Below are 14225 nucleotides of genomic sequence, written 5' to 3'. Positions count from 1 at the left end.
GAGAGTGGTGGCACCCCAACCCCCTGATGGGCCCTGCTCTGTGCGTGACAGGGTACAGAGCCCCAACCCCCCTGATGGGCCCTGCTCTGTGAGTGACAGGGGGAAATGCCCCAACCCCCTGATCGGCCCTGCTCTGTGTGTGACAGGGTGCGGCGCCCCAACGCCCCCCTCCCCCACGGGCCCTGCTCTGTGTGTGACGGGGTAGAGCCATAACCTCCCCATCGGCCCTGCCCTGAGTGTGAGAGTGGTGGCACCCCAACCCCCTGATGGGCCCTGCTCTGTGTGTGACAGGGTACAGAGCCCCAACCCCCCTGATGGGCCCTGCTCTGTGAGTGACAGGGGGAAATGCCCCAACCCCCTGATTGGCCCTGCTCTGTGCATGACGGGTTGGCGCCGCAACCTCCCCATCAACCCTGCCTTGAGTGTGACGGGATGGTGCCCCAACCCCCCAATCAGCCCTACCCTGAGCGTGACTGAGGGTGGAATCACAACCTCCCGATCCGCCCTGCTCTGTGTATGACAGGGGGCGGCACCCCAACTCCCCAATCGGCCCTGCTCTGAGCCCGACCAGGGGCTGCACCTAGGGATTGGGCCTGCCCTCTGCCACCCAGGAGCAGGCCTAAGCCAGCAGGTCGTTATCTCCCGAGAGGTCCCAGACTGCAAGAGGGCACAGGCCGGGCTGAGGGGCCCCCCTCCCCCCCGAGTGCACAAATTTTTGTGCACTGGGCCTCTAGTAAAATAAATAATGGGGAAATAATGTACAGCATGGTGACTATAGTTAATACTGTGTTGCACATACGAAAGTTGCTGAGAGAGTAGATCTTAAAATTTCTCATCAAAATATAACTGTGTGGTGATGGATGTTACCTAGACTTATGATTATTTTGCAGTATATACAAATATTGAATCATCATGATGTACACCAAATTATGTTATATGTCAATTATACCTCAATTTAAAAAAGAAAAATATACCTTCAGAAATAAGGATGGTCTCAAATCAACAACATAAGCTTCCACTTTTAGAAACTAAGAGGCAAACTAAATCTAAAGCAAGCAGAGGAAGGAAATAATACAGATTAGAGTAGAAATTAATGAAATAGAAAACAATAGAAAAAAATCACTAAAGTAAAAAGTTGGTTCTTTGACACCTGGCTGGTGTGTCCAAGTGGTTAGAGTGTTGACCCACGCACTGAAAGGTCTCGGGTTCCAATTCCTGGTCAAAGGCACATACCTGCATTGCAGGTTGGATCCCCGCCCCAATCAATGTGTCTTTCTCACATTGAAGTTTCTTTCTTTTTCTCTCTCCCCCCTCCCTTCCACTCTTTCTAAAAATCAATGGAAAAATTTCCTAGGGTGAGGATTAACAATAAAAGGTTGGTTCTTTGAAAAAAGTCAACAAAATTTATAAATCTTTAGCTAGTTTGACCAAGAAAAAAAAAAAAAGACAAATGAATATGTTTAGAAATGAAAGCAGGGACATTGACCCTACAGAAAGTAAAAGGACTAAGGGACTATAGATATTATAAGCAACTCCATGCCAAGAAATTAGAAATCTTAGATGTAATAGACAAATTTCTAGAAAAATATAATTTCCACTGACTCAAAAAGAAAAAAATCCATATAGACCTATAACAATCAAAGAAATAAAATTAGCAATTAAAAATCTTCCTACAGCCAAAACCGGTTTGGCTCAGTGGATAGAGTGTCGGCCTGCGGACTGAGGGGTCCCAGGTTCGGTTCCGGTCAAGGGCATGTGCCTGGGTTGCGGGCACATCCCCAGTGGGAGATGTGCAGGAGGCAGCTGATCGATGTTTCTCTCTCATCGATGTTTCTAACTCTCTATCTCTCTCCCTTCCTCTCTGTGAAAAATCAATAAAATATATTTAAAAAAAAAAATCTTCCTACAAATATAAGCCCAGTCCTAGCTGGTTTGGCTCAGTGGATAGAGCGTCGGCCTGCGGACTGAAGGGTCCAGGTTCAATTCTAGTCAAGGGCACATGCCCAGGTTGCGGACTCAATCCCCAGTGGGGGCATGCAGGAGGCAACCGATCAATGATTCTCTCTAATCATTGATGTCTTTCTTTCTCCCTCTCCCTTCTTCTCTGAAACCAATAAAAATATATTAAAACAAACAAAAAAAGATAAGCCCAGGTACATATGGCTTTACTGGTAAATCCTACCAAATATTTAAAGAATAAGTAACTTTTCATAAACTTTTTCAGAAAATGAGGAAGGAACATGTCCTAGTTCATTCCATGAGCCCACTATTACCCTGATACCAAGCCAGATAATCACAAGGAAAGAATTCTGTATGTAAAAATTCTAAGGAATCTGCAAAAGAAACAAAACTGATTGTAACTAATACATGCGTTTAAGAAGGCCCTGAGAATATAAATGGGGGGCTGGGTGAAAAAGGTGAAGGGCTTAAGAAGTATAAACTGGTAGTTACAAAATAGTCATGGGAATGTAAAGTACAGCACTGGAAATATACTCAATAATCTATGTAGGGTGCCAGGTGGGAACTAGAATTATCAGGGGGTCATTTCATAAATTATATAAATATCTAACCACTATACTACACACCTGAAACTGATATAAAATACTTATTGAATGTTAACTGTAATTGAAAAATAAAAAACAGCCCAGCTGGTGTGACTCAGTGGTTGAGCATTGACCTATGAACCAGGAAGTCACAGTTAGAATCCCAGTCGGGGTACATGCCCGGGTTGCTGGCTCGATCTCCAGTAGGGGACCAGCAGGAAGCAGCCGATCAGTGATTCTCATCATTGATGTTTCCCTCTCTCTCTCTCTCTCTCTCTCTCTCTCTCTCTCTCTCCCCCTTCCTCTCTGAAATCAATACAAATATATTTCATAATAAAAAATAAAAATCTAAAGCAAGAAAACATTGCTGAGAAAAATGAAACATAAATAAAGACATTCATGAACATCTTTAAAAGATGTTCACGAATTGGAAGACTAAATATTAAGATGGCATTTCTCTCCAAATTGATCTATATATTCATTGCATTCCTTATCAAAATCCTGGCAGGCTTTTTGTAGAAATTAATAAGCTGATCCTAAGATTGTTACAGAATTGCAAAGGACCTAGATTAGTCAACAATTTTGAAACAGATAAAGAAAGTTAAGAGACTTACAATATCACAAATGACAATGAAAACACAACAATCCAAAATCTATGGGACACAATGAAAGCAGTCTTGAGAGGGAAGTTTATAGCTCTACAGACCTACCTCAAAAAAACAAGAAAAAATGTTAGTAAATCATCTAACTCTACAACTTAAAGAATTAGAAAGTGAGCAAAAGAAAAGCCCAGAGTGAGCTGAGGAAGGAGATAATAAAGATCAGAGCAGAAATAAATGACATAGAGACAAAAAAAAATACAAAAGATCAATGAAACCAAGAGCGGGTTCTTTTTTTTTTTTCCCATATATTTTATTGATTTTTTACAGAGAGGAAGGGAGAGGGGTAGAGAGCTAGAAACATCGATGAGAGAGAAGCAAGAAGCATCTATCAGCTGCCTCCTGCACACCCCCCACCGAGGATGTGCCCGCAACCAAGGCACATGCCCTTGACCGGAATCGAACCTGGGACTCTTTAGTCCCCAGGCCGACACTCTATCCAGTGAGCCAAACCGGCCAGGGCAAGAGCGGGTTCTTTGAAAGGATAAACGAGATTGATGAACCTCTAGCCAGGCTCACCAAAAAGCAAAGAAAGAGGACCCAAATAAACAAAATCAAAAATGAAAGAGGCGAAATAACAACAGACCCCACAGAAATACAAAGGATTGTTAAAAAAAAATACTATGAACAACTCTATTCCAACAAACTAGACAACCTGGAGGAACAGCTATATGCTCTTTAAAGAAACATGTTAAAAATGGAAAAACTCCCGAATGTTGAAAATAAAGGGATGGGACAGACTGACAACTATTATAGAGGAGGAGAGAGGAGGGAACTGGATGAAAGACGGTGAAGGGATTAGCCAAAGAACATGCATGCATAACCCAGAGACACAGACAACAGTGTGGTGATGGACAAAGGGAAGCGGGGGCAGGGGTTTGGTGGAAGTGGGCATGGTGCGGGGGGAGAGGGGGAACGGGGACATCTGTGATAGTGCCAACAATAAAGATGAAGTTAAAAAAATAAAGGGATGGGAAAAGTTATAATAGGCAAATACCAGCAAAAGTGAACAGGCATAAGTAGAATTTAAGTGGGTAAGTATTTAGTAGTAAAGAATAACAGAGTTGCCCAGCCAGCATGGCTCATTGGTTGAATGTCGACCTATGAACCAGGAAGTCATGGTTTGATTCCCTGTGAGGGCACATGCCCAGGTTGCAGACTCAATCCCCTGTGTGGGGCAAGCAGGAGACAGCTGATCAATGATTCTCTCTTATCATTGATGTTTCTCTCTCTCCTTTTCCCTCTCTAAAAATCAATAAAAATATATATTTTTTAAAGAACTAAGTTAACTGAGACTAAGGAAGTCTCATCTTACCCCCCAGGAGCTTGAAAAACAGTAATTCCTAAAAACATACGTATTGTCTTTACAGTTAATCTTCATATCTACTTAGCAAGCCCTTTCTTACTGTATAGAAGCTGATGTTCATTTTTATAGTGAAAATATGTATTTCTCATGTTATACTTTTAAACAATATTTTTTATTTATTTTTGTATATATTTCTTTATTGATTTCAGAGAGGGAGAAGGAGAGATAGAAACATAAATGGTGAGAGAGAATCATTGATCGGCTGCCTCCTGCACGCCCCCCACCGAGGATTGAGCCCGCAGCTCAGGCATGTGCCCTTGGCCGGAATTGAACCAGGGATACCTCAGTCTGCAGGCTGACGCTCTATCCATTGAGCCAAGCCGGCCAGGGCGTAAACAATATTTTTAATATGTTTTTTATTGATTTCAGAGACAGGAAGGAAGAGAGAGATAGAAACATTAATGATGAGAGAGAATCAGCCTTAGGCTGCCTCCTGCACACTCCCTACTGGGGATTGAGCCCACAACCTGGGCATGTGCCCTGTCCAGGAATTGAACCGTAGCCTCCTGGTTCATAGGTTGACACTCAACCTCTGAACCACATCAGACAGACTCTCATGTTATACTTTTATTTATTTTAAAAAATATTTTTTTATTGATTTCAGAGAGGAAGAGGGAGAGATAGAAACATCAATGATGAGGGAGAATCATTGATTGGCTGCCTCCTGCACGCCCCACATGGGGGATCAAGCCTGCGACCCAGGCACATGCCCTTGGTTGGAATCGAACCCGGGAACCTTCAGTCCGCAGGCTGATGCTCTACTCACTGAGTCAAACCGGCTAGGTCTCATGTTATACTTTTAAAAGAAGGTATAACTTTTCTTACGTTGGAATGTAAGAAGGTGAATAAGTACAGATAAAGTAGAGAGTAAGTAGAGATTCAGATAATATCATAACACTAGAGGCCCGGTGCACAAATTTGTGCACGGGGGTTGGGGGGGTAACCACGGGAGGTTGGCTGCCGGCTCTGAGGAGGGAGCTGGTCCTTGGCTTCCCTGGGAAAGGGACCACGTTTGCTGCCACCCACCCCTGGTTCCCTGTTCCAGCCCAGGGCCCGAAGGCCCCAGCGGAGTTGGTAGAGGAGGTGACAGTCACCAGTCTGGGTGTATAAGGAATGGATGCAGGACACCGCCTCCGCCCCACCACTGCACAGTTCCTCACCTCCCCCCCAGGGAAGGGAGAGGATGGGAGCAAGACAAACCCTTGTGTCAAGGACTGACTTTTTTTTTTTTTATTAAATATATTTTATTGATTTTTACAGAGAGGAAAGGAGAGGGATAGAGAGTTAGAAACATCAATCAGCTGCCTCCTGTACACCCCCTACTGGGGATGAGCCCGCAACCAAGGTACATGCCCTTGACTGGAATCGAACCTGGGACCCTTGAGTCCGCAGGCTGATGCTCTATCCACTGAGCCAAACCGGTTAGGGCTAGGACTGACTTTCAATAGATCACAGCAAGGGAGCTGCTCTGCTACGTACAAAACCCCAACCCAGAAGTAGGTCATCTACAAATGGTTTAGCACCAGGGGCTGATGGTAGCTGGCTGTCCAGGGTGAGGGACCACGGGCAGTTGGCTGGCCGTGGGAGGTTGGCTGTGGGAGCGCACTGACCACCATGGGGCAGCTCCTGCATTGAGCGTCTGCCCCCTGGTGGTCAGTGTACATCATAGCAACTGGTTGGTCATTCTGGTAGTTCGGTCATAACGGTCACTTGGGCTTTTATATATATATATAGACTCGAGGCCCCGTGCACAGGATTCGTGCACTGGTGAGGCGTGGCCTGTGGGGATCGGTCTGTTGTGGAAGCGCTGCTCATTCCAGTCAGCTAAGCAGCTGCTCCCGCTGTGGGCTTTTATATAGGACTGGAGGCCCAGTGCATGAAATTCATGCACGAGTAAGGTCCCTAGGCCTGGCTGGCGACCAGGGCCAATCTGTGAGGTGACCAGTGGGGCAATTGGGAGCCCCCACTGGCACCCACCTTGGCTGGCCTGGCGCTGCCTGCCCACTGACCCCACCCCCTGCCTCCACCACTGGTCACCTTCCTCTGCCTTGGCTGGCCTGAGGCCTGCGGGCTGGGGGCAGCTCCTGCGTTGAGCATCTGCCCCCTGGTGGTCAGCGTGTGTCATAGCGACTGGTCATTCCACCAGAGTAGGCCTTCCTTCCCCCCAGCTACTGGCACCGGCTTCTCTCTGGCACCTGGCACCCAGGCTTCCCTCTGGCACCTGGGACCGGGACCCCGGGCTTCCCTCCAGCCACTGGCAGGCACCCAGGAACCCGGGCTTCCTTCGCAGCCCCGGCATCGTACGGAAGGACATCTGGTCTAATTAGCATATTACACTTTTATTATTATAGATATATCTAGAGATGATCAGATTAACATTTTATAGCCAAACCTTTGGCTGCTGCTAAAGTATAGATTATAGGGGACAAGGATATGATCTAAATTGCCAAGTGAAAAATGCACACTACAAAGAAATATAATAAAAGCCTAAGCAACCATTACAGCAGAACGACCGGAACGACCGGTCACTATGATGCCCACTGACCGCCCGGGGGCAGACGCTCAACGCAGGAGCTGCCCCCGGGTGGTCAGTGCGCTCCCACAGGGGGAGTGCTGCTCAGCCAGAAGCCGGGCTCACGGCTGGCGAGCGCAGCTGCCACGGCTGGAGCCTCTCCCGACTCTGCAGCAGCTCTACTGAGGAGCAGCAGTAGGTGCAGTGGGTCAGGATGAGCACGAGCAGCATGGCACCTGGCCCCAATTCAGGCTCCTTCTGGCCACCTGCCACTTGGTGCACTGCTACATCCCCCGAGGGGTCCTGAACTGTGAGAGGGGACCTCTCTCCCCCAGTGCATGAAATTCATGCACTGGGCTTCTAGTATATACTGAATTGTCTACCTTAAGCTCTAAAAAAATATTGGAATATCTCCAAGCACCTATATCAAAATTAGCAATAATTATGTTGAGTGGTAGAATTATTGGTAATTTTTCTTTTTCTTTATATTTTCTGGATTTTTCAAAATGATTACAATACAGTATTTTTATTATGAAGAAAATGTTACTTTAAAAAGGTAGATATTTCTATACGTTTTCGTTAAATAGAAATAGGGAATATTCTAAGATCTGAAAACAGTAACTTTAATGGAAATTCAAAAGTATTTCAAATGGACTAAATATTGAAAACAAAACAAAATCTGATTGCTTTCAATCTTTATGACTTTTAATGGAGATTGAAGTTCACCTAAATATTTTGGGGTGATATTTTCTTCTAGAAACTTGATCAAAATGCCACTGAAAAAGTCCAGGCAATGTTTATAGCCATTGACGAGCTCTTGTATGAACAGAAGTTGAGCATACATACTAAGAGTCTACAAGAAGAGTGCCAACAGTGGACATGTAGTTTCCCTCACCTCAGGTATTGAAGCCCTAACATTAACATATTCATGGATAATACTAAAACTTGAAAAGTAGATTTCAAAAAAGCTCTTATTATGAATCTTTATGGGCATAGTTTTGATGAACGTAAATAAGGCCAGGCAGTGTAAAGCTTCAGTTGAGAGAAAACTAAGTTGATTTGATGGAAGTTTCTTGGAGTTTTCATAACTATCAATTTCTGTACCTGTAACACAGTTTCTGTACCTGCAGCTGAGATATGTGTATCATGGCTGTCCAAAAGCCCTTCTTCTGAGTAAGACAGTCAGAAAATGTAAATATTTACACTCTTACCTACAGGTAAATTCTTAATTATAGTTGAAAGCACATATAAGCTGTTCGGAATCTTACTTCAGAAACCTTATTAGTGCACTTAACACACATACTAATTTATAAAGCTTCATGTTCTAAAGAACATAATTCATGGTTTTCATTAATTTGGTCTGGCTGTCACCCATTTTGACAGGTTTAATACAGAGGATGGAGGAAAAAATTACAAATGTTTGCTCAGTTTCCCTGGATTTTTTATGGGGGGAGGGGTTGGCTATAATAGCGTTATCTTTTCCATGTCTATTCTATAGAAGATACATAAATCATTCTTAGTATCAGAATAAGGGTATAGTAGACCTCTATTAGAGCCCAGCTACTTGTTCTGAAAATATCTACATTTTTTTATTCATGCCAGGTAAAGGTGCTTAATTGTCTTTTTATGTTCATTTTGAAGGATTTTGGGTAAGCAGATAATCACTCCAAGTGAAGGTTATGAACTATACCCTAGATCTCCTTCTGCTATTTCAGCTTCACATGAGGCAACACTGTCTCAAGAAAGAGATTCTACTATGTAAGTATTCTGATATGTAAGTATTTATGTATCTGAATGCTCAAGTATTATATTCTACCAGTATATTAAGGAATTAAAATACTTCCTACTTGTTTTTATAAGAGTATTTATTTATGCATCTTAAGCTTGACAACTTATTCTTTAAATATTTTTTAATGTTTTTATTGATTTGAGAGAGAGAAACATCAACCGACCACCTCCTGCATTCTCCCCCCACTCCCCACCCGCCACGGGGATGGAGCCGCAAACCTAGCCTGTACCCTGACCAGGAATTGAACCCTGACCTTTCAGTTCATGAGATGACGCTCAACTAATTGAGCCACTCTGGCTGGACACTTCCTACTTTTTGATATTTAATAAAGCACAGCAAATTCTGTAAGGTTGACTATAGTCTTTGTGCATATTAGAATGCTGTTAACATAATTTTTTTGTTCAAAAAGACATTCCCTAGGATTTAGGGATATTTTTGTTATGTAAATCTATATATTATCTATATCTATATACATCTATCTACAGATACAGGAAGTTCCCTCTTGGAATAAATGTGTAGCTAGACCAGTTTAAAGAAGTTCAGAGGCCTAAGAAATTGACCTTAAAATTTTTTTGAAAAAGTAATTTTGTGGTTTAAATGTGTAGTGTTAGTTACAACTTAATCTTTTTATAGACGTTAAACTGCTGTTAGTTTTTTAGCTTAAAAGGGTTATATTAGTTAAAATGGGTAATTCTTTTGAACAATTCAAGCTCTTTAAATAGCAGCAAAATATACCCAAATAGGTTTATATCAAAACCTATGCTTACCTTAAATCTTTGTTAAAAAAAAAAAAAATCACAGTTTTAATTCATTTTTTTATTATTTCTGTACTTTTTCCTAAGACTGTAGTTTTATTTACTTGTTATCATCTAAGAGTTGTCATACTTACTTTGGAAGGTTCTTTTGCTTCCTGTCATTTCCTCAGACCACAAAGTAAAGCATTACTGCTTTAGGTGTTAGGGTTATAGGATCTGATTATCAACTAATTGACTTTTCATCAGAAATGGGATTTGTTTGCTTTTCTCAAAGTGATTTAACCTCAAGGTTCTGGTCACTAGGCTGAGCTTTCTTTTTAATTTAAACCTCCATATTGCATCAATAAGCCTTTTTAAGTTTATTCCTTGTATATAAATTTCAGATTTTTACAAACTAATATATCCCACAGAGATGAAGTACACATTCATTAATACTCATTGACAAAAATTGCATAGCTCATGTGATGTCATTAAGATATATTTTCTGATCTGTCAGTATCAACTTTATATATACCTTATTCTTAATTTTATAACTATAATCAGTAGTTTCATTTTGAGATTTGATCTCAAAGGAAATAAGGAATCAAGACTGAGCAGTTATCTCCTCCGAGGGGCTGACTCATCATTTTGTAACATACTACAGACCTTTCTTTTCTTTCTACCTGCTCCCACCACTGCTTATTTTTGGTTCTGCTTTTATTGACTATTTGACTTACAGTTCTCAATGATGACTTTTCTTACTATAGCACCGATAAAACAAATACCTATCTATGCTGATATATACTTAGATGAAACAAATTATCCAGCTATATTAGCATACCACTACTTATGGAAAGCAATAACAAATTAAACATAATCTTTGATATTTACTTCCATGTAACTACTACTTTGTCCACATGTGATATTTTCTCTCTTGAGTACCATTATGAACTCATAGCATTTCGAAGTATTTACATGTTTTGGGGCCATTTAAGTAAAATAAGGATTACTTGATCACAAAAGCACTGCAATTCCATCATGTTACTCAGAATGGCATGTAATTTAAAACTTAAGAATTGTTTATTTCTGGAATTTGCTGCTATTTAAAGAGCTTGAATTGTTCAAAAGAATTACCCATTTTAACTAATATAACCCTTTTAAGCTAATTGTCAGACCACAATTGCTTTGGGTAATTGAAACGGCAGAAAGTTAAACCATGGGTAAGGGGGACCCATTATATCTAAAGTAGTCAAGATCATAGAAACAAAAGTAAAAATGTGATTACCGAGAGGGGGGAGGGGCAATTAGTTTTTAATGGGTATTAGCGTTTAAGTTTTACAAGATGAAAAAGTTCAAAAGAATAATATAAAGCATATCTTGGTTATATCTGATATTTAGTTAAACTAAGAGCCATTTTTAAAAATTGTATTACTCAAATGATCAAATACCTCCTACCCTGGAACTGATTAATCAGTAGAGACCATGACCTTGACCATAACTCAACTCCTTTAGTCACCATGATTAATGTCATTCCCCTATATAACCCATCCTCTGAAAGCCAGGTCTTTAAGCAAATTTCCTCACCTGGTACTCTGGGCGTGGTGCCAATTCCTCAACTAATAAACCTTACTTTCTTTGCTGGAAAAAAAAGTTGTATTGCTCAGATCTGACTGACTTTCTCCACAGTAAGCTTGCTGAAGTGAATGAGTCATCACATATTCATTGAATACCTGGGTTTGAAGAGAAATTTAAAAGTAAATAAGAGAAGATGCCTGCCTTTAAGGAGCATGCATTTTGAACAATGATGGAATTATTGAAATAATCACATAACCTCCTGAGGTGCCTTTAAAGATGTAATTATGAATGTAAATATTCTCAGATTTTTTAAAAAATTTATTTTATAGCCACAGCTGTTGCATCTGAAAAGATAAGCAGTATGCAATACTACATAATATACCTAAGCAGAGTATGCCTATGGCTAGTATTTATCCTTTCTGCTCTGAGAATTAATAAGCATTAAGGTTTATAGTAGTCAAGGGAAGTGTCACCAGGGCAAGGGAGTTTGAACTGTGAGAACTATTTATATTAATTAATATTTTCTTTTTCTTTCTCCCAGATTTGGTATTAGGGGGAAGAAGTTACATTTTTCAACTTCTTATGTTCATAAAGCATCTTCCATTGTCAAATCCCCTAGCCTGTGTTCTGTGGAAAACGAAGAGGAAGACTGTGTAATCCTCTCTGAAGGCGTCATGGAGGAATACTTAGCATTCGACCACACAGATATGTGAGTATTATGTTTTTTAAGCTTCTTTCTCATCTCTTATTTTATGTATTAATCCCTATTTTTTCTAAAGTATACTACCAACATTACCTATAATTGTCACTTTTTGTTACATCTTTTTTTGTTGTTGTTACATCTTTTCTATTACCTCTCAGAGTTCATGTGCTTAGTTGATATAAATCCCTGCTGCTGCCACAAACCAGACATCCTGGTGTGTTTTCCTCCTGCACATGTCATTTGCCTCTTCTTGACATTAAACATTTTTAAATGAGTTAATTTTTTCCTCCACATAATTTGATTTTACCCTTTGTAAATTATCACCAGCAATTCATGGAATCACTGAAAAATTTTAAAAGAGCAGTTCAAGAGGTGTGAACTTCATTTACATAAATCTGTTTAAAAAAGGGTATATACAGTTTATATAAAAATCTTATACTCAGCACATACTTTATAATTGATAATGCTTATGTATATCTATCCTTGTAGTCTTGACAGTAGTCCTGTGACATAGATATTATTTACCCTCTTGACAGGATAAGTGAGAGTCAGAGTAGTTAAGTGATTTGTCTGAGAAAAAGCTAAAAATAAAACCTGTCCGATTCTAGGTCGAGGGTTCTCTACACTATTCCACGCTACCTTTCTGAAACAACCTCTTAAACTATTCTTTTAGCTTTCATAGTCACAGCAGCATATCTGGAAGTGAGAGAATTTCATTTTAGGCTATGAGGGTTTGGTTAGGACTAGTTAGTATTGTGTCAAATGATTCTGGACTCTTTTTCCCATCATATTTCCTACCGAGCCATGCTTACTCATGTGCTCAATGCACACATTCTAGGGCCAGCTAAACATAACCCAAATTCCTGTACATAACACCTTGAACTAGCTCCTTGTTGCAAAAGAATCGCAATTAGGTTCTTTGGTTTTCTAGAGTCTGCCCCCTCTCCCTTTATTTCACCTGGTGTGGGTCAGATTGTCTATGTTTTCTCTTCCTTTTTCCTCTAGCCAGTCTTCTCCCTTGGTGCAGTACAGTATGTAATGTAACTGTTTCTCTGGATGGATGTATAATGTTTCCTTTTAGAAATGCACATTGGGGGACAGAGATGTAGGAGACTTATTTTTCACTACATGCATACATTTCTACAATATGAATTTTTCATCATATGAATGTGTTATCTCTTCTAAAAAGAAATAGAGATAGATTTGACTCACTGAGAGTTTCTGGGTTACAGATAGTCTCCAGAAGAGACTCAAGAGTAGCTTCCTGTGCTTTTGAGCTCTTTTTTCTTTCCAGGCAATTACCAAATGTTTATTTGGATTAATAAAAGTTTTTAAATAATCTATGTGGACTCTTTCCCTAATGAATCAGTGCCTTCATTGTGCAGCATCATCACAGTTACATGCACATCATTAAATGTCACATTAATATTAGTCTAAATGTTACTCAGTTACAACAAAAGATTATTTCTGTATGCTTAGTTGTCACAGCTTGTTACTCAATTGACAATGCTCATCTGTTTAAAGCTAAAAAATCAGTGATTCTCAGGCTTCTATTTCTTGTTCTGTTTTGTTGGCAAAGTAGTGGGGTGGGGATAATAAGGGAAATGCAGTCTCCTCTGTTGAGAACTCCCTTAGTTCACAAGGCAGCTTAATACATGTGCTACATATGCTGGGCCAGGGGCAGGGAAACACGGGGTACAGATCACACTTCTAAGGAGCACAGGACAGTGGTGAGCATTCAGTGAATAACCACAAAGTCTTTCCATCTTGCTTCTGTCACAGGGAAGAGGGTTTTCATGGAAAGAAATCAGAAGCAGCTACAGAGAAACAGAAATTAGGGTACCCTCCCATTGCTCCATTTTACTGCATGAAAGAGGATGTCCTTGCTTATGTGTTCGATGAAGTGTGGAGCAAGGTCCTGAGCTGTATGGAGCAGTTGACACGCAGTCACTGGGAGGGATTTGCTTCTGGTAAGGTTCTTTGTGAAAAAAATATAAAAAGGTAATTGTTTATGATTTCCAGGCCCTAGCCAGTCGACTAAATTATATGCTTCATTAATGCAAAAGACTCATATTTGTATTTCCCACAGAAACTAAGAGATATTTAGAAATATTTGAGAGGAGCAAAAAGGCCTAGTCTATGATGACTAGACAGAGACTGTGCTTTCTCTTTGAATATAATTATTTGTGAGAAAAAAACATGTACAAGTGGCAAGTACATCTTTAAACTGCTTTATTAAAGGATAATTGATATGTAACAAATCATACATATTTAAAGTGTATAAGTTGATAAGTTGACCTGTGTATACACACATGAAACAGCCGATCGAGTGAACATAAAAACC

General features: G+C 40.5%; 1 protein-coding gene across 2 annotated transcripts in view; it reads left to right on the top strand.

Annotated features, from left to right (window-relative positions):
- FAM149B1 (family with sequence similarity 149 member B1) overlaps positions 1-14225 on the top strand; it is a 46677-nt gene that overhangs the window by 14134 nt on the left and 18318 nt on the right. The window contains exons 4-7 of one of the 2 annotated variants that reach the window (XM_081104559.1): positions 7838-7980; positions 8722-8838; positions 11720-11887; positions 13664-13851. In XM_081104559.1, the coding sequence (XP_080960685.1) occupies positions 7838-7980; positions 8722-8838; positions 11720-11887; positions 13664-13851 (616 nt within the window). The remainder of the gene's footprint in view (positions 1-7837; positions 7981-8721; positions 8839-11719; positions 11888-13663; positions 13852-14225) is intronic. The other variant, XM_081104560.1, reaches the window with a different exon arrangement.

The sequence above is a fragment of the Myotis nattereri genome, assembly GCF_964212035.1.
Source record: "Myotis nattereri genome assembly, chromosome: 13".
Taxonomy (NCBI): Eukaryota; Metazoa; Chordata; class Mammalia; order Chiroptera; family Vespertilionidae; genus Myotis; species Myotis nattereri.
This window is presented reverse-complemented; position numbering and strand designations above follow the sequence as displayed.